At 40.6% G+C, this 24,979-nt stretch overlaps 1 protein-coding gene across 2 annotated transcripts in view; it reads left to right on the top strand.

The window, feature by feature from the left end:
• The window catches only part of dpysl2b (dihydropyrimidinase like 2b), a 29,876-nt gene extending 9,994 nt beyond the window's left edge, over positions 1–19,882 (top strand). For both annotated transcript variants that reach the window (XM_046067207.1, XM_046067208.1), the window contains exons 2-14: positions 3,156–3,244; positions 4,162–4,346; positions 5,997–6,161; positions 6,619–6,680; positions 8,067–8,147; positions 8,398–8,466; positions 9,736–9,856; positions 10,079–10,235; positions 10,367–10,508; positions 11,114–11,284; positions 14,257–14,436; positions 14,771–14,936; positions 16,187–19,882. In XM_046067207.1, the coding sequence (XP_045923163.1) occupies positions 3,156–3,244; positions 4,162–4,346; positions 5,997–6,161; positions 6,619–6,680; positions 8,067–8,147; positions 8,398–8,466; positions 9,736–9,856; positions 10,079–10,235; positions 10,367–10,508; positions 11,114–11,284; positions 14,257–14,436; positions 14,771–14,936; positions 16,187–16,278 (1,680 nt within the window). In that variant the 3' untranslated portion in view covers positions 16,279–19,882. The remainder of the gene's footprint in view (positions 1–3,155; positions 3,245–4,161; positions 4,347–5,996; positions 6,162–6,618; positions 6,681–8,066; positions 8,148–8,397; positions 8,467–9,735; positions 9,857–10,078; positions 10,236–10,366; positions 10,509–11,113; positions 11,285–14,256; positions 14,437–14,770; positions 14,937–16,186) is intronic.
• Positions 19,883–24,979: the final 5,097 nt, after the last annotated feature.

Below are 24,979 nucleotides of genomic sequence, written 5' to 3'. Positions count from 1 at the left end.
TGTGTGTATATGTGTGTGTGTATATATATATATATATATATATATATATATATATATATATATATATAAGGCTACACTATTTAATACACTTTTTTTTAACACTTTCTCTTTTAAAATAACCTGCAAAACGTGAGTAAAACGAATACTGTACAAAATATAATAAAAATAAATGCAAAATGCTGTACATGAAGTCTACTATAGCAAAATTGCTCAATCTGGTTCCTAAAAACATCTAGAGTACATGTTTTGTTTCAAAAACTGATATTAAGAGCTTTGGATGGATTTGAATTTACATATCTATTCACATGACAAACCTATGCTTTCATGGCTTTAAAGGGTCCAAGGGAAAGTGTGCAGATTTTTAAAGGTCTCGGGGACTACTGCATATGTGGGGAAAAAGTAGTTTAACTCCTTTTGTGGCTCCAGAGGGAACTGGATGAAGTCTGATAAACTGTGTGATGCCTTTTGAGTCAGCTCGGTTGGGGCTGAAGACTACGAGTTTGAAAATAAAAAAAAATCTGGGGGTGTGGAGGAAGGATCCTGGCTTCATTAGCCACTACTAGCATAACATGGGGTCATTCCAATGATCCCAGGGTCCTATGTTCCCCAGTTCTAGTATGAGGAGGTGAGGGGACTCGGGAACCTAGGAACACAGATACATGCCTGTGTAATAAAAAGAGAGAGATCTGGTTCTGCGCCCGTCATGAGTCCGACTAGTGGAGTACTCTTTTAAGATTGCTTCTGCAACTCAAAATTTTCATCATTATTGATTAATCTGTCGATTTATTTTTCTGAGTAATTGTTCAGTCGATCAAATGGCCATTACAAATATATTCAATCACAAATAACTTAGGAACAGATTTAAAGATGTTCATGTGTTGGCCTGGCTGCTGTACAGTATCTGTACTATATGAAGCAGAATTGGCTAAAAAAACCTAATTCCACCTGCTCCTGGTTGTGCATGCAAAGACTTATTTTATTCTACATCTGAAGCCATTCAGAATTCTGATTGGGAGGCGTCTTGAAAGAATTTTTTAAAGTAATATTTAAAAAAACTAAATTCTGCAGCGGAGAGTAGTGTATGTGCTGGTTCAGACGCAGGGCGGGGCTCTGCCTGGGAGCCTTTGCAGAACAGCAGTTGTGTTTGGGGCCAGAGCTGCTGGCCGGGCAGCAGCTAGTGGCAGCGGCTCGAACAGAGCAGCCTTTGTTAGCCGGGGATGCTGGAGTCCTTGTGACCAGAGCTGCCACTCCCTTTTTGGACAGTAGACCCAAGCCGCCAGGGTGACTCGAGGGAGGGACGTGGGGGCGGGGGTGGGGGGGCTCGGGGTGGGAGGCTGTGGAGGTGGCAGAACCAACACCCCCCCCCACCCCCTCCTCTCTCCTGCACAGAGACAAGTGGCACAGCAGCAGGCATGGGCGATTGATTACACAGTCTGAGCTCTGATTGGTCCACTGTCATGCCCTTTACTGTGACAGCTCAACCACATGAAGAGGACGGAGGGGTGTGTCTGGAGGTGGGCTTCTGTCTTCATTGTTGCAACAATGAATTCTTCCCCTCATTTTGTTGTTGAAGCAGAGCTGGAATTAACACCCTGAAACAGGAGCCGCAGTGAATATTTGCTGCTTCTGTCACTGCTGTGAAACATGCCGAGCCTGCTCACTTTCTCCGAACAAGAGCGCTTAGAAGTTTCCCGATACTGTTTTGCATCTATACATTGCTTTAATTAGTTCCATATAATATATCCAAGCAACCATGCATATTTACATTTTTATATGTACTGAAGAACTGCACTACTACACTGCTGCAGTTACTAAGCAATAAACACTTAAGTGACCATTTTTCTCTAAACCTAACATTTGTTTTAGACTACCTACCACCAGTAATTAGTTTATCCAGTTTTCTGCTAATAAAAGGTTAAAAATGATAAATCATTTAAAGAGGCAAAAAGACAGAGAGAATATCAGAGACAACTACCGTAAAAGTACAAAAAGTTTCCTCCACGAAGTGCAAGTAAAAGGTTTATTTTCTTCTATTCCCGTTTTATTTCTTAACAAAATAAAATGGTACACTGAGGTCATAATGTTAAGTGTTCTTTGTTTTTGGAGCGCTGCTATCTCAGTTCGTAAGCTGTTCCTTTATTTCCACTTTACTGTCAATTTGAAGCACATGTCTTGCATTTTACATAACAAATCAATTGATAAATTACAAAACATATTTAGTCCTTCATCAAGCTTGTGCGGTAAAGTTCATAAATTAATAAATAAATGCATATAGTAGTGACTTTTTTTAATTTATGTAAAATTTAATTATGATAGGATGGAAAGGGGGAAAAAATCCTTAGGTGAAAAAGTCTTTTTTTGTCCTTAGAGAGTCTGTATTTTATTTTCCCTAATATTATTGCAATATACTGTTTAGAAGGGTGTGAATACAAAAATAAGGGAGGGATGATTTTAAAGAAAGTCAGAGGTGGATTGCACTTCAGTCACTGCGTGTGACCACAGTGCATTAACAGTGATACAGCTAAAATGCCAGACTTATCCAACTCCTTTCCTCCATCTTCTCTCTCTGCATCTCTCTTTTATTTTTTTAATCAATCTCTCGTTCTCTTTCTCTAATTCCCCCCTCACATTATGAAGGGTGTCATTGTTAAAACCTTCAAACAGAAACATGATGCTGATCCAAACATCACAGCTCCCTGTTCTCTGTGTCATCGCCCTGATTCCCTCTCCATGTATAGCTGTGTGTGTGTGTGTGTGTGTGTGTGTGTGTGTGGAGATGAACAAAGCCAGTATCAGTTTAAAGCACAGCCATGTGTTCCTTATCAGAAGGCATCCTAAAAAGGCCAAGCAGAGGACTCTGTGTAAATTCAGAAGGTTCTGAGTGTTTATTTTTTCTTGCAAGTGCCAGGCCACTCTTTTATGTGACATTTTCCAAAACGTATTTCATCAAATGCACTTAATCTAGCGTCCTATTGAGCCAAATCGGATACTCGCCTTCATAAGCGTATTTTTATAGACGTCTATAAAACCCCAGAACGGTCTTTACGTGTTTGTGATCTGCAGTGTCTGGTTCCCACAGCATTTGCCGATGAAATAATTGCTGTGTTTAAATGTAGTTAAATGTGTAGCAACTGATCATCTTTATTGTTTTCCAGAGTGACCGTCTCCTGATCAAAGGAGGGAAGATTGTGAACGATGACCAGTCCTTCTGTGCTGACATCTATATGGAGGATGGAGTCATCAAGTGAGTTTTACTGGGGTTTTTTCAAGCTGCTGACAGTTAAATAAAGACCCAGATTTCATCATGTTTACATAGTTCTAATAGATCCCTGTCTGACTTTTCATAAAATGTAAGTAAAAAACAAAAAGGGTTAATAGTCTGCACCTACAGTAAACTGGAAATGTAGATGTTTAACTTTCAGTTTTCAGAGCACTTGTAGGACTTCTCATCCATGTTGGCTTAATAAATGGACCTTGTGGTGAGATTGTTTTGCCACCTGCCAACCTATTCTCACTCCTAAGTTGTCACATATGGACGTATGGTCAGAACCCCTTGGTGTCACATTGGGAAGCCCTTTAGTGAGAAGGTGTAGACTGAACACAACCTGTTTGGCATCAAGAACAACAGGAAACATCAGGAAAAAAATTACAATATCCCTACTTTAGAAATGCCGACATGCCAGTCTGATCATGTATTTGTTCATTCACTAGCAAGGACCACAATCAACAGATACGATTAAATGATTTATTGATAAACAAACAGAAGATGTATGATGCTTGCAGTAGCTGAATGAACATTCGAAAGCGTTGTGGGGAAGCTACGATAGGGAAATCCGCCGTAGCGCCGGGCACGGCGGACCCCCATATAAAGCTATTATATAACCCTAGCGAAGAAGAGGAAGTATGTTGTGTGGGTATTTATGGAAATACCGGGAGTGACATCATTGATGTGTGGTCCCGCTCCTGAAACTCTGCTGGTAGCACTACTTAAATGATTTTAAAGCAGTCTGCTCTGCTACATACTTTCATATTCAAAACAAAAAAGAAAAAAAGATTTTTTTTCCTATTAATATGATTGACATTATATTATTGTTGTTGTCTGGATGATAATGTTGTGATTTATTAAATCTATGTTTTGTACTGTTTTGCTGTTTTCCTCAGACAAATTGGGGAAAATCTCATTGTGCCCGGCGGGGTAAAAACCATCGACGCCCACGGCCGCATGTTGATGCCGGGTGGCATCGACGTGCACACGCGTTTCCAGATGCCTGATCGAGGCATGACGTCCGCCGATGATTTCTATCAGGGAACCAAGGCTGCACTGGCCGGAGGCACCACCATGATCAGTAAGTCATCCAGCCAAAAGATCCTACTGTTTGTCATCATTCAATGAATACATCAGTTTCCTTTCAAATCCTTTCTGAAAGTGAATCAAAGCTGACTGCAGCGCGTCTTTCCCTGCACTGATTCCTCATTCACTGACTGGCCTTAATTGAAAATATCTTAATGAGAACAGGAAGGGTGCCAGGCCGGTTCATGGCCAAGTCCAAAATGTAAAAACGGTCCATCTGCTGTGAGGACTCTACAAGCCACAAGCTGCTGACTGCTGTTCTTGATTGAGCCAGAAAGTCAATTCACTTTCAGATATTTAACATAGTTATTTTACAAACCCTGTATGGGTGCTATTTTAGCCTTCTTATTCTTGTAGTGCATTATGTTTCATATGCACGTAAAATTGGGTTCTTCAGTTTCAAGTTCTTCTAAATATGTGTATATCTCTGAGTATTACGTTAAATAATTCAGTTATTTAAGACTTAAAATTGAAAAACTAAGAATATTTTGGTTCAACAGTCAGTAATCTCTCACTAGATTTTATCTACATACTATTAATCCCTAACTCTAACAGTGTCATCTTTATGTGATTTAAAAGAGAAACAAGGCTGTAAGGGTAAAACAAAAGAAGAAGTAATGTAAAATGATAACACTGGCCCTCCCTCTGCTGCCTCAGCAGCTAAACTCTCCTCTCCCTCACAGCAAACACTCCCAGGCAACTCGTGTGTTGTTGTCACCTCGGACAAAACGCTGACTGCTGCAGGGTTAGACAGGTCTGGAAATGGGACCTAATGTTTGGCAGCCTGGTGACTGGAATGTCAGTGGAGTGCACATCACTAGATGTGATGGCACCAAAAATGGAAAGTTACAAGGGGACAGTTTGAAATGCGGTTTGAGAGGCCGGCCAGAGACTAATCTTTTGAATACCTCAGTTGAATGTGAGAAAATAAATTTGATTTCAAAAGACAGAAGAGTATAAAGTATAGTTACCTTTTATAATCACTTCAGCTGGACCAGAAGTTGAAATATGAACAAATATTATATACATGATTATAGAAACAGAACACGGACGGATCCTCTGTAGATAACTACAAGGGTTGTTTTGGTTTTCTTTATTTAATTCTTTTTTACTTTTTCTTTTTTTAATTAATTGTTTTATTTTTTTCTGTTGGTAAGACAGTACACTATTCTGTGTATATGTAAATGTATCATTCTAAATTGTATATTGTGTGTGGCCTCATGTGGACAGTGGGGAGATGTGGAGTTGTGTTTTACAAGTTTGCAAGGTTAAAAGCACAATAAAAACAGTGTTAAAAAAAAGAATGTGTTTAAGATCTGCTTAAACACATAGTAAAGCACAACATGAATTAGTTCTGAAATGACTTACTGATTTGATACAAAATTAACCAGCAAAAAATCTAAAAAGGTACTGATATTAGCTCAAATATAAGTATAATATAATATTGTAATTTTCATTTTGAACTACTTTCTGACATTTTACTAAGTAACACTTAAATAATTTGAAAGATGATGAATGAAAATAGTTTATTGCATGTGGTGGAAACCATGAGCAGATGATGGTTTGCATAGACGCAACAGGGTCTCAGTCAGTGTATTTGTGTTTGATGGTCTCTCTCTCTCTCTCTCTCTCCGTCTCTGTCCAGTTGACCATGTGGTTCCTGAGCCTGGCGTCAGCCTCATCTCATCCTTCGAGCAGTGGCGCGAATGGGCCGACAGCAAGTCCTGCTGCGACTACTCGCTGCATGTTGACATCACCGAGTGGCACAGGGGCATGCAGGAGGAGATGGAGGCGCTCGTGAAGGATCACGGTACGACCACGCCCGACGCACCGTCACATTTCATTCATCAAATCAATATGTTTTTTTCATTTTCACAGAGACACATGCTTTAAAAAAAACAAACAAACATATTATTTAAAGCTGCTGAAAGCAACTTTGGTCAAATGGCAGCAAGAGGTTGACAATTTTGATTATCAATTCTCTGTCATGTAACCTTAAGACCACGTTTATGCTTAACAACCCAATTTATTTGAAAGACTCCCACTGGGATGAGAGAAACATGACGATGAGCTCTGCTAGCACCCTCTAGAAGCTGCAGTCTTCACTACACCTCACAAGACCAGATAACCAAATCTTTAGAGGGTTTGGGGACTGCATGCTTCACCATTGCAGCCTCACTTTGGAAGATTGACTACAAAAAGTTTAGTACCGCTTTAAAATTGTATTTGTCTGCAACTTACTTAGCCTTAACATCTTGTGTTTTTAGGTGTCAACTCTTTCCTGGTGTACCTGGCCTATAAGGATATTTTCCAGCTTACCGACGCTCAGGTGAGGCTTCTTCTCTTCTCCTTGCAACAATAAAGCATTTTTAGAGATGGCAAATACTGTATAAAAGTAAAAATTAAATATCATGGGCACTCCTTAGTCTATTTGGCTGAAAACCTCGAGCATGTCTGGCATATTGTGCCACTGTATTCTACTGTTAACAGTGACACTGGTGACACAGAGATGCAGCTTCTCCCACACTAAATCTAATTAAATTGGAATTATCCTTTAACACCAAACTTGCTGCTGCGCATAAATCCAAATCAAAGCTACACAAATTACTGTTAGCCTAATGGTCATTAGTGATGAGAAATGAGACGTGACGGCACAAAAATTGAAACCACAGACCGAGATTTGTCTTTGGATTAGCCAAAATAACAACTAAATCATAACTTGTTTACTGTTGCCTTCATCCAGACTGAAAACATGTTGTTTGTTTCGAGGCAACAGTTGCATGAAGTCATTTCTTGAACAGGCAGGCAGAGAGATTGGTAGCCTACAATCAGCCTGACATTATAATATCATACATGTCACACCACAGCCTTGAGTTTGGCTCTTGCCCTCATCCTACAAGTGAGAGTTACAGTGTGAGTCTGTTTATCTTGGCCAGACATCATTTGGTACTGATTATCTGTGTGAAAGCCACATCTCCATCCAGGTCTCTGACATGGTTCAAATGATTTAATCTCACTTGAAAGCTGTTTCGGCACAGATCTATGTTGGTCTTTGCACCTGTGTGAGGAATGCTCGCAGCCCAGTGCAGCCAAAGTTTATCATTTTTCTCTCCCATGTCAAACTTTGATCCCACTTTATTGTTGCATATCTGGCGGCCGGGAGGCGATGACTCATTCAACACGTCAGTTTTCCTTCAGTCCGTGAAGTTATCGCGTTGCTTAATAAACAATCAGAGTGTGGGAGACTCACATGCTGTGGGAAATACAGGGTCCATGTTTCATTTCACCACAAAAGTATTTGGAGTCACTGTGGTTATCATTATTGTCTGGGTGATTTTACTCGATTGTGCTCATGGCTCTGTGAGGCTGTACACAGCGTATTTTCACCAATGAGATTAAATACATTCTGTATTTTTCCTTCAGAAAAAACATTGGTAAAGATATTCTTTTGAAGGAAAAAAAGAAGGGAGAAAACACCCCCCTCAAAAAACACCCCATAGATACTTTATCATAAAACAGCCAGGGGCCAAACTATGCATGTCTACAATATATATATATATAGGCTGTTCTTTAGCTTAACTGGTCAGGGAGTTGTCACTGATACATAAGAAAGAAATTCTGTTGGGCTTATAAGGTGTATAGTACTGAACGTACAGTAAAGCGCAGTTGCGTTTGTGCATCAGAGATCATAACGGTGTCTTCCTCTGTAATGCAGGTGTACGAGGTGTTCAGTGTGATCCGCGATCTGGGTGCCATCGCCCAGGTGCACGCTGAGAATGGAGACATCGTAGCTGAGGTACGACATTTCACTCCGTAAGAGCCGGGATCTGGACATGAATAGACATGATTTTCTACTGGATGTTGACCATAATATAAAAACCCGAGCTCTGAGCGTCTCGGGGCTCTGCTCGTCGCCAACACGCTGACTGCCAAGGCTGGTCACGTGGAACATGCGTGCACCTGCACGTGACTCATCTCGCATTTCCACGGTGGTTTGTGTGTGTGTGTGTGTGTGTGTGTGTGTGTGCATACATGTGTGTATTTAGGAGCAGCGCAGGATCCTGGAGCAGGGGATCACTGGGCCTGAGGGACACGTGTTGAGCCGTCCTGAGGAGGTGAGACAGAGTGTCAGCAATGTGGATACTGACTGACCTAGTTTGACTTTGAGAAGTGATGAATTGGTTCATCTCCTAGTTCTGTTTGCACAAGTCCTTTTTCTTGTTACAAGAGGATTGGACCTTTCTGACCTTGACAGCTGTTGGTGTCGTGTTGTTTGACAGTTTTACAGTGAAGGCGTAGGTGTCTCACTGCCTTGGCAAATACTTTAAACATCCTCTTCAAACTCACCTTCATGTGTTAGATGTAAAAATTCCCATTGGGGAATGCATAATAATAACACTTATGAATATCAGTATGTGGCAGGAAAGAGAAGTATGACTTAAGGCAGCTGTTTTTATTGTTAAAACTTCAGTTTTTCTTCTTAAAATCTTAAAGTAAGGGCGTCTGTCAGACATATATTTGTCCCACTGGATGATTTCTCACTACATTGCAGGAATTTGCCATGACCATGCTATTCCTCAGGTTAATCAAATCTTGATTGTAATCCAGTAGTGATTTATATCATTTTTAATAAAAATCTGAGAAAAAGGACACTCCAAAATGCCAAAAGAACAAAGCAGAGCAAGGCTCAGTATGATTCAAAGGGAATTACCGACAAGATGAATGATTTTGTTCTGTCTTCTCTCTTCTTGGAACATTTTGTTAGTGTTTGTCATTCAAAAGTCACAATCCTGCCATCTCATTTTTCAAATTAAATTGCCATGGTTCTGTTAAGTGTTTTACCTTATTTTTGTTGCTATGGGTGCAAAACATTATTAAGGAAAATAAGGCAGCAGCACACTTGTTCGACACTTTAGGAAATGTGCTTCTTCTCTTTCTATGCCGAGAGTTAGATGAGGAGACTGTCATATCTTAAATTGTCTTGTTTCCAGTCTCCATGCTAAGCTAAGCTAACCATCTGCTGGTTGGTAGTTTGATATTTAATGTACAGAGAAGAATGGTAGTCGTTTTCTCATTTAATTCTTAAAAAGATTCAAATAAGCTCACTGCCCAAAATAGTTAACAGTGTAAGAACTGTTTTGAAGATGATTTGTTCAACTGACTTTGATTGTTATTAACTTATTTTATTGGTCTGTAACTTATCTTGCCTATAGTTTTTTAACAATGTATGTGAGACCATTAGCTTTTATGTCATAGGAATAAGAGAAAAGTTATGTAGTAAGATAAGCATGAAGTAGGGCATCTCACAAAGAAACTTATGTCATTCCTCCACTTTCAATTGCCCCACTTTGGTCACTCATATGAAAACTTTTCTCTTCCCTCAGGTGGAGGCGGAGGCTGTAAACCGCTCTGTGACTGTGGCCAATCAGACCAACTGCCCCCTCTATGTCACCAAGGTGATGAGCAAGAGCGCTGCTGATGTCATCGCTCAAGCCAGGAAGAAGGGTGAGACTCAAACAGAATATTTGTCTGATCTTGCGCTAATAAAATCAACATTTCCTGCACAGTAATATGCTCATTGTCATGCCTTTCCTCTGGCTCTCAGGCACGCTGGCTCATTGAGCCCACTTGTTTGCGACTGACACATCATTAAACAGTCTACATGACATGCATAAAACAAACCCCAGGAGCGTAGTATGTGGTGTAACAATGCGATTTGAATTTCAGGCACTGTCGTCTACGGAGAGCCAATCACTGCAAGCCTGGGAACAGATGGTTCCCACTATTGGAGCAAGAACTGGGCCAAGGCAGCTGCCTACGTCACCTCCCCTCCCCTGAGCCCCGACCCAACTACACCAGACTATCTCAACTCCCTGCTCTCCTGGTAAGAGGATGATCTAAACATTCAAACAGGACACAAAGCAAAACATACCATACTTTGTTACAACCAACTTAATTTTCTCTACTATGAAGAATGAGCACAATGTCGCTTCTACACCTTGACCTTCTGTACAGTGGTGACCTTCAGGTGACAGGAAGCGCGCACTGTCCCTTCAACACTGCCCAGCGTGCTGTGGGCAAAGATGACTTTAGCTTGATTCCTGAAGGCGTCAATGGCACCGAGGAGAGGATGTCAATCATCTGGGACAAGTGTGTGGTAAGTGTATACATATACTTCAATTTTGAAATTTGGCACAAAAATTTATGGTGTCCAGGGGATGAAACTTGAAAATGTCATCGCTCTCATCCCCTGACTTTTCCTTTAGTGCCACCATGAGGTTGATATTTCTGGTGAAATATTTTGGCAACTATTGGTTGGATTGCTAGGAAGTTCCATAGAGGATAAATCCTAATCACTTAAGTGATCGCTTTCCTCAGTTTTCATCACACTTTAGATTTGTCCAGTACTTTGGATTATGACCAAATACTCGTCTCAACTGTACTATATGTTTAGTGCTAATTAGCATATGTTAGTTAACTAAGATGGTGAACCTGGTAAATATTATAGACACATGATGCGTATTACATAACCCACACAAAAGGATAATTAAAAGGCATGTCCAATATAACAATATAACAACATACACACATTATCAAAATCATGTAACTGTAAAAGACACAGCAGTTCACACTGAGCAGGACTGATTCAATAAACTTGCAAGAAAAGGAGCGGGCACAGAGAAAATCAGGACAAGCGAGAGCAAATAAAAGCGTGATAGTGACCACGGCACCATTTTCACTCTCAGCTCTGATTCATTTCAGGTGACGGGTAAGATGGACGAAAACCAGTTTGTGGCAGTGACCAGCACCAACGCCGCCAAGATCTTCAACCTGTATCCCCGCAAGGGTCGTATCGCCGTGGGTTCAGATGCTGACCTGGTGCTGTGGGACCCAGACGTCACGAAGATTATCTCTGCCAAGACCCACAACTCGGTATGAACTTCATAGTAAGGCCTTCTAACATGAAATGTTAAAGCTACTTTGTGTAAAATTTCTGCGTGATTGGTGCTGTGTCTTGATATTACTTCTGGGGAGTACCAAAGTAAGACATGGCAAATTCTGCACATAGTGGCTTTAACATTCTGTTAAAGGCCACTTAGGATGCTAGTGTTGTAAACGCAGACTGCAATAGCTCTAAGAATGGGCAATTAGCTGCAATAGAAATAATAATAACTTAATTTAAATACCACCTTTGATGCAGAGTTGCAGCTCAAAGTGCTTCGCAAAACAGATTTAAATGAGGACAGAAGGTTACACAGAACACTAGAACAATGATGAAAAAGAATAAATTAAACATTTTGTAACAATCAAAAGTATCTTCAAACGGTTATGGTGATATGCTAAAAAAAAATGTCCATCCCTTCAAATCGCATTTCTATAACTGAGTTCTAAAAACATTATTTTCTTTAAACAAGTGAAACAATTTAACATTTAGAAGCCAACTTGTTTCAGATATAGGAATAACTGTCTGTGTCTTAAGGTACATACAGAAATGTCTTTATGGATCTGGCTTTGTGTGCAGGGGCCATAGTCATGTTAAAACACAAAAGGGTCGGTCCTCAAACTGCTGCCACAAAGTTGGAATCACACTATTGTCTAAAATACAATTGTATGACGTAGCATTACCATTTCCCTTCATCAAAACTAAGGAACACAAACCATGAAACACAACCCCAGACAGCAACGGTCAAAAGTATGTGAACAGGGTTGTCCTCAGATTGTTGCTATACAGTGTAAGGTAACAATACTGCTAATTAAGTCTAGTTAAAAAGAGGGGTTTTACTTTCTTAAACATTCCATTCCAACATCTACATTAAATACACCGTAGATTCATACAATAACACAAAATATTCTACTATGCAATAATAATTAATGATGAGAGGGCAGTTAATGTAATTTATGACAGCCAGAGCAACTGGTTTATTAATTCACTTTTTGTCGTATGGCCGTCTGACTGTTAAACAGGGTGTGGGCCTCACACAGTGTCAAGGGAGTGATGTCATCCTTACAATCTGCCAGAGAACTGGAACATATCGTTTCTGATTGTTAGCAGGCAGATCACTGTGTGTGTGTGAGAGAGAGAGAGAGAGAGAGAGAGAGAGAGAGAGAGAGAGAGACTATTGCCGTGTATGTTCTTGGAATCTGTTTGCTTAAGCCTGTCATGTTCTCTGGTTTCTTTTTATTCCGCTTGGTCAGAAAATGATGGTGTGTGTGTGTATGTGTCATAGGATAGCCCAGCCTACTGGTGATCTCATTTCAGGCTCTCAGAGTCCATCAGATTGCCATGACCTCAGCCTTAGCTCCAGGAGCTTTTAGGAGAGAGTAGTCACCATTCGTCACACAACACCCCCTCCCCCAAACCACTTATACAACATCTTCTTCTTCCTCTTCCTCTTCCCCTTCTTCTTCCTCCTCCTCCTCCTGTAGCCTGAGAACTGAGGCCTCTGTGCCACATCAGCTGGTTTCCCCCAGCGATTAGCTTTGCTTTCTTTATTGGCATTAGAAGCCAGAGGGAACGCTTTTAACTCAAATCGGTTAAGCTCCTTTCACAAGTGCACTTTAATCCATAAACATTCTGGCAATTTTACACAGTGGCATCATGTGTGAACTCAAACTGGAAGCCCATCGCCATTGCTCTGGCAATTTTTCAAATAAAGACTGAATGACATTTTCATAAATCTGTGAACTAAAGTATTCCCATGAACAGCATGTGCTACAGCGAGGTTACATCATGCTTATGATTGAGGGTAAAAGAAGCTTGAGGAGATGAATCACTGTATCTCTCTGCTTTGAAGGTATTTCTGTCATGAGTTAATATATCGCCAATGGTGTTATGAGATACAAGCAGCAGCTGTAATAAAACATCACAGGAGCACATCTTTCGGCTGTCAGACACAAAACCAAAAAAAAATCATCAGACAACTCAGTCTTTAGGATTGGATATAGGATATAAGTTACTGAGTAAAGTTGAGATGCTTCAGGCCAAAAACTGTGTATCTGATTGTCAAAGTCTCTAAGTAGCTTCAAACATGGATATATTTCTGTGTTTCTTCAAAATGAATTTCATCAAAACTTTTAAGATGTCAAATATGACAGTTGTCATGGAGGAGTGGAAAAGGACTCCAGTGGCGACCTGAGAAGCTCTGGTGAACTCCATGCCCAAGAGGGTTAAGGCAGTGCTAGAAAATAATGGCCACACAAAATATTGACACTTTGGGCCCAATTTGGACATTTTCACTTAGGGGTGTACTCACTTTTGTTGACATCGGTTTAGACATTAATGGCTGTGTGATGTGTTTTTTGAGGGGACAGCAAATTTACAAGCTGTGCACTCACTACTTTACATTGTTGCAAAGTGTCATTTCTTCAGTGTTGTCACATGAAAAGATATAATCAAATATTTACAACAATGTGAGGGGTGTACTCACTTTTGTGAGATACTGTATACTGTATTTGTTACATAACATATATAAAACTGGTGAAAATTGACAAAAGCATCATAAGCAGTAAATAACACGCTTAACTATTGAAGTCTTTACAGCCTCTTCCCCCATTAGGCACTGTAGAATGGGATACAACCAAAACATGACATGGAATTTTCTCTGTTTGAGACCTTTAAACACAAAACTATGACTTACTTAGATTATCAATCTCACCAATGATGAGTGTGTGAATGGGGTTTTAGTCACTCCAGTGAATCTGTAGCAGCTACAGAGTGCAGCCAATGAGAGAAGTCACTCACGAGGCACTAAACATGTTGAAACTGGAGAAAGAAACCTGAGCATTATAAATATAATCAAAGATCATATGTGTACCTGGGATGAATAATAAACCGATTTTACTCACCTTTTCATTATAAAATGAATACTATTTGTTGACTTTTATATCATTGCTCTCCTCTACAGACTGTGGAGTACAACATCTTTGAAGGCACAGAGGTGCGCGGCGGGCCTCTGGTGGTGATCAGCCAGGGCAAGATCGTCTTGGAGGAAGGGAACCTCCACACCACTGAGGGCTCGGGACGCTTTGTGGCCCGAAAACCTTTCCCTGACTATGTCTACAAGAGGATAAAAGCTCGCAGCAGGGTACAATACTGCTTTTTTCTGCTACTACCTGTGTTTAATAATTCCATCTGATTTGATATTGATAATGCATTAAACAGCTACTTATCAATTTTGTACAAACCTTTTGAGGCTGTGGTTGTTGTTGGAGGAAGCGACAGGCACAGAGTCAGTCAGACATAAAGGTGGCGCCAGACGCCCAGCAGTTTTCATAATGATTGTTTTATGGAAAGCCGGAGCAGTGATGCAGCTTGTTAGAGACCCGCCCCAATACAGCCTGCATCCCTTTTAGGGCATGGAATATTTCCTTGTTCTCTTTCACTGCCATGACAGTTGTGTCTGTTTCCTTAAACTGCAGCTGGCTGAACTGAGGGGTGTACCCAGAGGACTGTATGACGGTCCTGTCTGCGAGGTGTCAGTCACCCCGAAAACCATGACTCCTGCCTCCTCCGCCAAGACCTCACCTGCCAAGCAGCCCAACCAGCCCGTCCGTAACCTGCATCAGTCTGGATTCAGCCTATCTGGTCAGTGCAGACAATAGCCCGTAATCACTGTTATTTTTATGTCTTGATTTGGACAACACATTAAATGAGTGGTTTCTTTTTTCTTTTCTATACCCAGAAATATAATAGTAGGCATAAGTTCCAAACAAAATGAATCACTAATTCTTATAATTTGTACAAAGCACGACATCTTCGGCATTGGCGGAGGTGTATTTATCTTCTCTTGAGATTTTGCTGCTTCCTGATTCCATAAACATCCATAAATTAAACAAAGCTATGCTAAGGTCCCCAGCACATCTTCAAGTTCCACGTAGACGCATAAAAAGCAGCATTCATTAAATAGATCAAAGGGCCCGGCCACACCGCCATTTAGGAGTGAAATTTTGCTCAAAATTCAATCCATTTGAACAGAGTCACCGCAAACAATTAGATTATCTCGTGGCATAGTAATATGGAATGCACGCAGAGTTCAATTTAGGTAAACCCTGACATGTGAATTCACACTGTTGATCACCTGCAGCCTACTGCACACACGTTAGTTCCTCTTTTCCTGTTTGGTCACAGACTTTACATTGAGATTTGGTCAAACACCCACAAAAATGGATCTGGGAAAGTTATTATTAAACATTTATGGATTAAGAATTCAAGGCACATTCAAAGTGTCCTATCAGCTGTTTCACAGATGTTTATTTTGTAAGGGCGGGCAGGCTGTGTGGAAAATGTTTGTTAGGGAAAATTCTGTGACAATACAACTGTTATACAGAAATGGGAAAGTAACTCGACACTGAAAGTTTTTAATATTCTTTCTTTAAAAATTAGCATTCATCTTTCACGTGACCCTTGTGTGCTGGTCGTTGTGGTCCCTGAATTTTTCCCGCAGTATCCACCTTATTATACATACATATACATATATACAGTACATCCATGATCTTAGTAGAGTTGATCTTTTAAAGTGGGTGCCACAAAGAGAGTCCACAATTTGGGAAGCTATTGTTTAAGCTAAAACTGTTTCATACACTACCTTTCAGTGCTCTCTTAAATGGGTTTTGTTTTTAGTTGGCAAGCTAGCGAGTTGGTGTCACAAGCAAGCCAACTGGCTTCTGGTAATGCCTTCCATTTCAGCAATACTAAAGATAATCTTTTGGTAGAACAAGAGACTGTGAGTCAGTTGGATAATATTCCCCCCAGAAAACTGATATATCAGTTTACTTTGGGTTTTTGCGGAGTATAAACACAACCCTGAATAGCCAACTTTCCATTTGATCACACAGGGGCTCAGGTTGACGACAACATTCCTCGCCGGAACACCCAGCGCATCGTGGCGCCACCGGGTGGAAGGGCCAACATCACCAGCCTGGGTTAGAGCTCCGCCCTCGGGCCGCTGAGGAGGACATGGAGATCTGAGGCCAACAGGAGCTGAGGGGTCGAGAAACCACGTCACGACAACGGGAGCCGAACGCTCCACAGCACCTGAACCGGGCCCTCCGTCAGCCTCGGTTATTCACCTCCTCCTTCGCTGCTTTTCACATACCCACTCTCCTCCTCCCCAAAACCTGATCCTAGAGGACACAGTTAGAAACAAAACAAAAAAAAACAACTAAAAAATGGTCTGCCTCATATGATGACAAAAGAGAAAAAATGAAAACACACCTTATTTGAGCACTTTTGACTGCATTGTTTCGTTTTTTTATACCGTACTTTCTCCCTGCCATGTATCCTTTTGATGTTTGTTTTACTGTTTTATTAGAGGGATCGTGAGGCTAAACTGAATTACTACAGTGATGCAGGATGTCCATTGTATTTCTATTCTTTCTTTTCATTTTGGGAGTTTAAATGGAGCAACCAGTATAGCTATCCTCTTTTGTTGCTTTTGTTAAATAGGCCAAACAGTAGGTTGCTTGAAATTGAACAGTCTCACAGTTTATTCAGCCGACAAGAATCTAATACTTCCTTCGAGCTGTCGACTATCTGTAATTTGTATTATGTTGCATTTCAATCGCTTCACTTTCCAGTGCATTGCCATCTGTCACACACTGCTACAATCAATACCCAACTGATTATTCGCCAAGAGGACGGCCTCAAGATTTAAAAAATTGAACAACACAGCAGTGTTTTATTAGGGTTGTAGACTCTCGCAGCACTGGCCCTCATCATGTTTTCCTACCTGTGGCTTTGCTAAGGTACATAAGTAAAAAAACACTTTCCATATTTGGCAGCTGCCTTACAGCTTGTGAGTCCTGTGGAGCAGAAGGAGCTTTGGCAGGTAGTAAATAAAGCTTTATGCTGGTGTCAGGCCATCACTAAGTGGGAGAATCGATGGAAAGATTTAGAGAGGAAAGAGAAAGTTGTATTTCGCTGTCACTTCAAACTCAACCTTTCCTTGCCTTATTGTCTTTTAGAGAACTTTTAGAAGTGCGGGGAAGGCGCCATTCACTACGCAGCTACATATATTCCAGCTTCTTTGCATTCCTGTAAATCATAAAGCTCCAAATTTTTAAGTGACAGCTGGTGAAGCACCCGATGACCGTCCCATCACCAACCAGTGCATTTACATACAGAATGTTTTTCTCCTCCTCCAAAGGTGACTGTTTTATACTCATCAAAATTCCCTCTTTCCTTTCTACTCTTTATGTGCCTGAACCCACAGAAGTTGTACTGATAGTTTGATTTTTCTTGTTTTGTTATTCTTATTGAGGTAAGTGAAGGATGTAAGATAAAAAGATGTAAAATAGACAGGATTAACCGATTCAAAGGTGCCAGATTTTGCGCTTTCGTAGGGCCTATTCTGCTGGTAGAGCCCCTGTAAAGACGAAAAATGCTCGATATCTTGAAATGTTCTAATGTTTTAGAGTTTTTAACTTGTTGTCAAACTGCTTTTTAGTGTCATTCTGTAACTAGGTGCCTAAGGGCTGAGCACTATTGATTTACGCTTGAAAGTAGACATGAGCTAATGTACTTCTGACTAGTGTGCAGTGTTGATGTGTGAGGGATGGGACACGCGCAGCCGGCTCCTGTACAGCACTCCTCGCTGTTGTGACCATCGCTCCAGGCCGTGCTGGACGCTCATATGTTCTTGTTCCTTTTTTTATTTTGCATGATCTGGTTTTCATTAAGCCAAGCAACTGATGTCCCATGTTAGTCCTTATGCCAACGAGGTCTTGGTCGCCAGTCGCCATCTCTCTGCAGCCTCTTTCTTCCCCCCACGGTGCAACAAGCTCACTCAGACAAGGAGGTAGCCAGGGGCCAGTTACATAAATGTAGATTAAAACTAGCCTATGCTTTAGACTAGTCTAAAATTCTTTAGACTAGTATATTAACGCAGGCTTATTTTTGGCCAACAAACTGACTTAAGACCTACTTGTCACTATTGCAACACATGAGAGGTAGCTTTAGTTAGCTAGTGGGCACGTCTGTGTCACAAGTTTGTCATTTGGTGAAGTCATTTGAAGTCTGGGTTAACTAAGTATGCCTTTATGCAACTGGCCCCTGACTCACTCACACACACATACATACATATATAATGTAGATAGACAAACGTACACCACCTGTGTTTGTGCTTTCAACCCCAGTTTTTCAGATGTCCTCCCCTCTGATCTAACTACAAGTCTATAGAAGGCAAAGTCTGTCAGCGTTACGGATGGTATATGTATTTAAAGAATCCAAAGCAGGGGGAATGTAACAAATGCATGTCTGAAGCATTCATAGATTAGACGAGGCAGGAATGGGAAATGGAAACTCGAACTCCGTGGCAACTTAGGCGTCACACAACAAGGCTTTTGTAAGTCAAGAGGTGGGAATGTAACCGTCTATCTGACAAATTTTTCGCTCATTCACAGTGGTCTACTGTTGTCTCTTTTCTTTAACTTTTTTTAATCATCCTAATTAACATCGTATTGACACTTACACTTATTTGAGCTTCCCTCTATCTACACTATGCGACCCACTCCAGCTACACCATTACTTTAGGCGGGAGGGTGTGTGGGTGAAGTCCTCAAACAGTAATATGCTTCTTGTATTTTCCATGTCATTCCTTCCTTTCAGTTTGTCTTTATGTCTTCTCCCCTTTCTTTCGTCCTCCCTCCCTCCCTCCGTCCGTCCCCGGCTCTTTTGTTGTTTCTGGCTGTTGCCGTGGCGACAGGCCCCTCCACTCTCACGGGGTTCTGCTTTTTGTTTGTCATGGTAACGCTTGTCAGATTGGAGGTTGCCATAAGCAACCCGTCCTGACCCGGTGCTATTAGTACAGCTTTACACACACACACACACACACACACACACACACACACACACACACACACACACACACACACACACACACACACACACACACACACGCAGACACGTTTTTATAATTATTCTGTGACAGTGTTGCTCCATTTCTACATAATCCCGTGCTGAGTTATGTGGAATCCAGAGCTTAAAAAGAATCTATTAGAGTTGAAAGCACACTACAGACTATAGCATTAACACGTACACACACATGCAAACACATTAAACAGGGACTGCTGTGATGCAGCACCCAAGCCTGAAGAATTGACTGCAGTTAACACTGGCGTCCTCGCCGTGTCCCATGCCTCCTCGATTTACACACACTAAACACACACTTATACTCCTTTTAGTGCTCTGTCAGCTTGGATGCTTTTTCTATGCCATATTATGCTAATGATATATGAGTGATATGTATGTACGCAACGTGCTGCAGACTGAGAGGGAGCTTCCTTCCATTCTGAGGTTGTTGATGCTGTTGAACACCTTCTTGCCCCCCTGATCCTCTCGTCCCCCTCTGTAAGCCTTTCCCCTTTGTGAAAGTGAAACTGTGTGATGGTATTTGTCTCGGTGGCTGTGGGGTTTCTGGGATGCTTGCTCACTATGGAAAGTGTCAGATCCCATGGATGGTGATGTAAAAAAAACAACAAAAAAACCCAACAACAACAAGGACTTCAAAGAATAAAAAAGAAAAGGACAAAAAAGGAATAAAGTCACTGTTTCTTTTGTGTTTGACTTTTATGTTTTGTGTTAGAAGCTGTCTGTACGTCATTAAATATTGACAAAAGGATACAAGCACACAGGCAAAAAACAAAACAAAACATAACATAACAACAACACTTGCAAGAGGATTTGGGGTGAACTACAAAACAAAAGCTTTTTTAAGATGACTTTTTGTTTGGTTTTGCCTGTAGATGGTACCAAAGTAGAGACAGACACTGTAATTTGGCAAAGGTTGTGGTCCCGGAGGTCGCAGTTACACGATATCCGGTATAGACCTTTTAATTATTGAAGGAAATGTAAATTAGTGTGGAGTGTGTAGAATACAGTACATATACAAACAAATCTTTCAACAACAAGCCCTCAATCTGATTCGGTTTTTGCAGTGCGCTTCACTGAAAACGCCACCGCAGCTCAACTGTGTAAGTATTTTACTTCATGGTTGAAGTACTTCTACTGCAAATCCACGAAAGCCAGAACATGTAACACGTTTATAGCAGATAGGTCTTTGCAAAACTAACCTCATGAACATTGCTTACAGTACATAGGCTTACGGCCTTAGTATGCCTCTGTCGAACTTTGTTGTAGTGTAGTATGTAATGCATGTTCAATCACATGTAAGAGTTTTCACCCAATGTTTTCACACAATGAATTATACAGTAAAAATGCCAGTAACATGCTGTGTATAGTGTTCAGAGAGGGGTTTTCAGACCCTTTTAGACAATAAAACAAGCACTTCTTCTAAAGCATACCTGAGGCCTTTATTTTTGCAATGAACTGAATGACGGTTCAGACAACTTTCTGCAGAACTGATGACCGTGAGAAGCAGTCCTGTGAAAGGTAATAACATCGCTTAGATAAGGGGAAAAAATAAACGACCTACATAGTTCAGTAACAATGAATGAATGACTGAATGAACGCTAAATTGCGTAAGTGTGGATGTGTTTAATTTTTCGTCTGTTAGCCCTTTGATAGACCGAGCCATGGAGACTGGATAACCAGGTCACAAAACACCGGCCATTTTAATGAACACACTTCAGCAGGGTGGTAACATCCCATGAACCTCTTTATTACTGCAGCCTGCATGCAGCAAATCACTACCAGGAGGATACAGGATTAAATGTTTCCACACTAGGTGGCAGTGCTGTCATCTTGTTCACCACTCCTCGTTTGCTCTACCACTGTCTTCTGGGATTTCCCCCTTTTCAGCTTTTAAATAATAATAATAAAAAAATCAGTATTATATAAAATACAATTTCATAATGTCCATGCACAAATGAGTAAGTGTTAACCAACTATCAACCTGTCAGGCCTGTTCACGAGAGCAGTGAAGTGAAAACCCGCCATTTCCTGCATTGTAATGACTGTAACGAATAACTATTTTCCACATAAAAGCGTTCTTTGACTTCAGACACACTTTCATGTGCCCTCCTCAGAGAAACATGAAAAAAATTGTGATAAAATATACACCGACTGAATGAACTGGTTGAGATTTAAATGAGTGTGATTTGTATTTTCTCCATTGGCAAAGGCCAAACTCCACTTCACCCATTTTTCATCAGAAGAGCTCAACCATATTTCTCATCCATGAAGTGATTAAATAAACTGCCCATTATGTTTATCGGGTGTATTCTCTGCCCACCCTTAGACTTTCACAAAAAGTGGGTTTACAGCAATTTAATGTGTTTTTGTGTTCCACAGAATAACACTAATACCATACAGAGACCTCTAGTGGTCCCTTCATGTAAAGTCAGGCATCTTTATTGTGTGGTGATGGTGGGCTGGTCAGCCATGATCTCAGCACATATTTGGGTGAGAGGTGGGGATACTCTATGCTTACTAAGACAGAACAGGTCTGTCACAGCCAACCACTCAAAACAATTTAAAGTCTGTAATTTACCTGGGCTACATGTCTTTGGAACTGTGGGAGGAAACCGGAGCACCAGGAGGGAACCCACACAGGCCCGGGGAGAACATGTCACAGTTGTTTCTCACACTCTTAGATCTAAAAGAGATGAAACAGAGGACATGGCAACGGTCCCTCACCACAGTGTCTCCTACGTATTAAATTCATTCGCATATGTAGCAATTACTGAGGAAACATAATTACGTGTAAAAAGTAAGTTATGGTTAAGCTAGGCTACTTGGTTCCCTGGGTTAAGGTCATGGAAGGTCCATGCTATGCCTAGCAGTCTCTTTTCTGAGGAGGCTGAGGCCAGGAAAATGCTGAGAATGTTTTATGTGTCGCCAGTGCCATCCTGTTTGCAGTTGTATGCTGGGGCAGCAGGTTGAGGATAGCAGATGCCAAGAGATCCGCTAGGCCAGTGACGTTGTTAGGGTGGAGCTGGACTCTCTGTCAATGGTGTCAGAGAGGAGGATGCTGTCCAAGTTACATGTCTCCCACCTACTCCATGATGTGCTGGTCAAACACAGGAGCACTTTCAGTGCATGACTCATCCCCCCAAAATGCACAGCAGAGTGCAATTTCTAAGGATTTGTAATACATTTCACCTCAACACTATCTGCACTTATTATTATTACTACTTTTCATCACGCTCTTATTGATATTCATTTTTTAGATTATATACTTCACAATGTCCCACGACCCTGTACGCAGGATAAGCGGTTGACGATGGATGGATGGATACTTCACAATGTTCTACTTATCAACTTTTATTATTCCTTCCTTTATACCCTGATGTGCAATGTGAGCTACTGTGACACAAGAATATCCTGTAATCCTAGTATTTCCGATTCTGATTCTGATCCTGATGGAAAGATTGTGGTTAAAGTGACAGTCCACCCAAAATCTGTGGTTTAAGTAGCTTGATCATTCACTAAGATGATCATCTTATATTTGTGGTTCAGATTCCAATAGTGAAACACACATTTCAAATCGATCAAGCAGCATAATTCATCTCCTTATCCATTCTTATGCCAAAAATGTTCCAAAGACTCGTGTTTTTGCTAAATGCACTACTGTTTCCGCTGGCTGAATGGGGGAAGTCTTAGATTAAATTGTCTCCTATGCAATACCAAAACTAGTTTTGTCAGGACAATAAATAAATTAATAAACAAACTGAGAAGTCAGTTACTGCTGATTGACTTTGTATGACACAGTGGATTAAACAAACATTGTTGAATTTTTGACATTCTAATATCAAGTAAGTTAATAAATACTGCATAATAAATAATTCAATCCATGCCTCCCACATTGGCCTTTACACTTAAGTTAACCTTAAAATTTGAGACTTGATTTTACAAGGAGTGAAAAGGTCTGCACAAAGTGCTAATTATTTTCACACAATGTTGACATGAACTTTATACACAAACCTCCCAGACTGTTAGCGTAGTGTTTCTTTAAGTGGAACACTTAAGCTGTCATGATTCTGTGTGAACTATAAGACAAGATGGGACCACTGATCGGACAAGTGCACAACTGACCTTTTAAAGCCCAGTCTGCCCTTTAGAAGTGAGTCCCAACATGGCTTGTGCTTGTTTGCTGCCTGAAGACAAAATATGGCTACAATACAGACCACAGCATAATCTTTTCCTCCATAAGCTTTTATGATAGGACCGTCACTTTGATTCTGAAGAAACTCACTCAGCTCAGTTACTGTGAAATAATGTTATTTAAAATTTGACATCTGCAAAATTTGAGACAAAATAAAAATATTATATGCCCAGGCACTATGTGAATTAATGAATTGTAAAAGGTGTCTTGATGAAGTCAGGAGCAAGTTGAATGAACCAGGAAAGAGAACTCAATGTGCCAGATGGCAGCTGACTGTAATTCAAACAAATGTTCAGTGACATGAGTATTAAATGCATCTTACATGGTATTACCTCCTTTCCTAGGCTTTAAGTCCATCCTAATTAATTTTCATTCATGGCTGTCAACATTCAAATCAGTTATTTCAAGTCCATGCACACACACAATGAGCTTTAATAATTCCAAATGCCAGCACTAATAAGGTGTTAGGAAGAGGCCAGTTATCTGAATCATTTATACAGTGAATTTGTGTAATCATTCAAATATTTTTTTGGTTGTTATTTGGGTTACTTTTGTGTGCTTTGATTTGTTCAGACGTAAAACATAAATGGCAGAAAGCTTAATTTGAGCTACTGCAATAAACAGAGTATGTTTCGTAACAGAAAACTTGTTGGTATTCCGGTCCGGTTTGGTTCTGGCGCTGAACCTGCAGATGCAGTGTCTGCTTCACTATCAATGGAACAACTGCAGGATTTGTTCTTCTTTAAGAGCTTCAAGGACTTGCACACCCAAGGTGTTGTAGTTATTCTGTCTGACTGCACCCCTGCTCAGGTTGAAGTTTGGAGGAGCCTACCAACAACAATAATAAAGATACATTTTGAGACTGTACACCTGTGTAGGTGTTCATTTTTGAATAATGTCAGTGTACGTTCACAAATTAGCCCATCCATGATACCTTACGTGAATTATGGACGCAACTTTATTCCTCTCGCTGAACCTTTTCTTAAGAACTTCTTTGTTCTAAATGACGTGGGAACACAGCCTCTCACTCCTTAAATAAGATAAGTGGATCATATCTGCCTTTATAGTTGTATTTAGTAGCTAAAGTAGCAATATATTTACGTTAGCATGTTATCCTTATTGATTCCGTTGTTACATGGTGAAACAATGAACAACTGGAAAAGGTCTGAGGCTTATCAGTACTTTGGGCGTGTCTTGTTAAGGAGTTCGGACACAACCTTGTCCACCTAAAAGCAAACATCAAGCGAAGTCAGTTCTTTTTGATTTGTCCGTGTTTTATATGAAATGGAAACTGTAACAGTGATTGATTGATTGAACATCCTTTTGTGTTCGGGTAAATGTTCAACATAATGTACTGTAGCTACAATTATCTTTAGCTTGATTGGGCAGTCAGGACGTGCACAACATGTCCCTGAACTTTTTATAATTTTTGCTAACACTAAGCTAACCTATTTTGTTACTAATAGCTGGGAACACTAAACTGTCCTCCCAGCATTAGTAGAAAGTTGAGGTACAATCACATTATCCTGTTTAAGGTGTGACAGGTTGCGTTCGTACACTATTCATT

This window comes from Micropterus dolomieu, linkage group LG13 (genome assembly GCF_021292245.1).
Source record: "Micropterus dolomieu isolate WLL.071019.BEF.003 ecotype Adirondacks linkage group LG13, ASM2129224v1, whole genome shotgun sequence".
In the NCBI taxonomy this organism is placed as follows: domain Eukaryota; kingdom Metazoa; phylum Chordata; class Actinopteri; order Centrarchiformes; family Centrarchidae; genus Micropterus; species Micropterus dolomieu.
The sequence above is the reverse complement of the archived record's forward strand: the minus strand, read 5'-3'. Positions and strand labels throughout refer to the sequence as shown.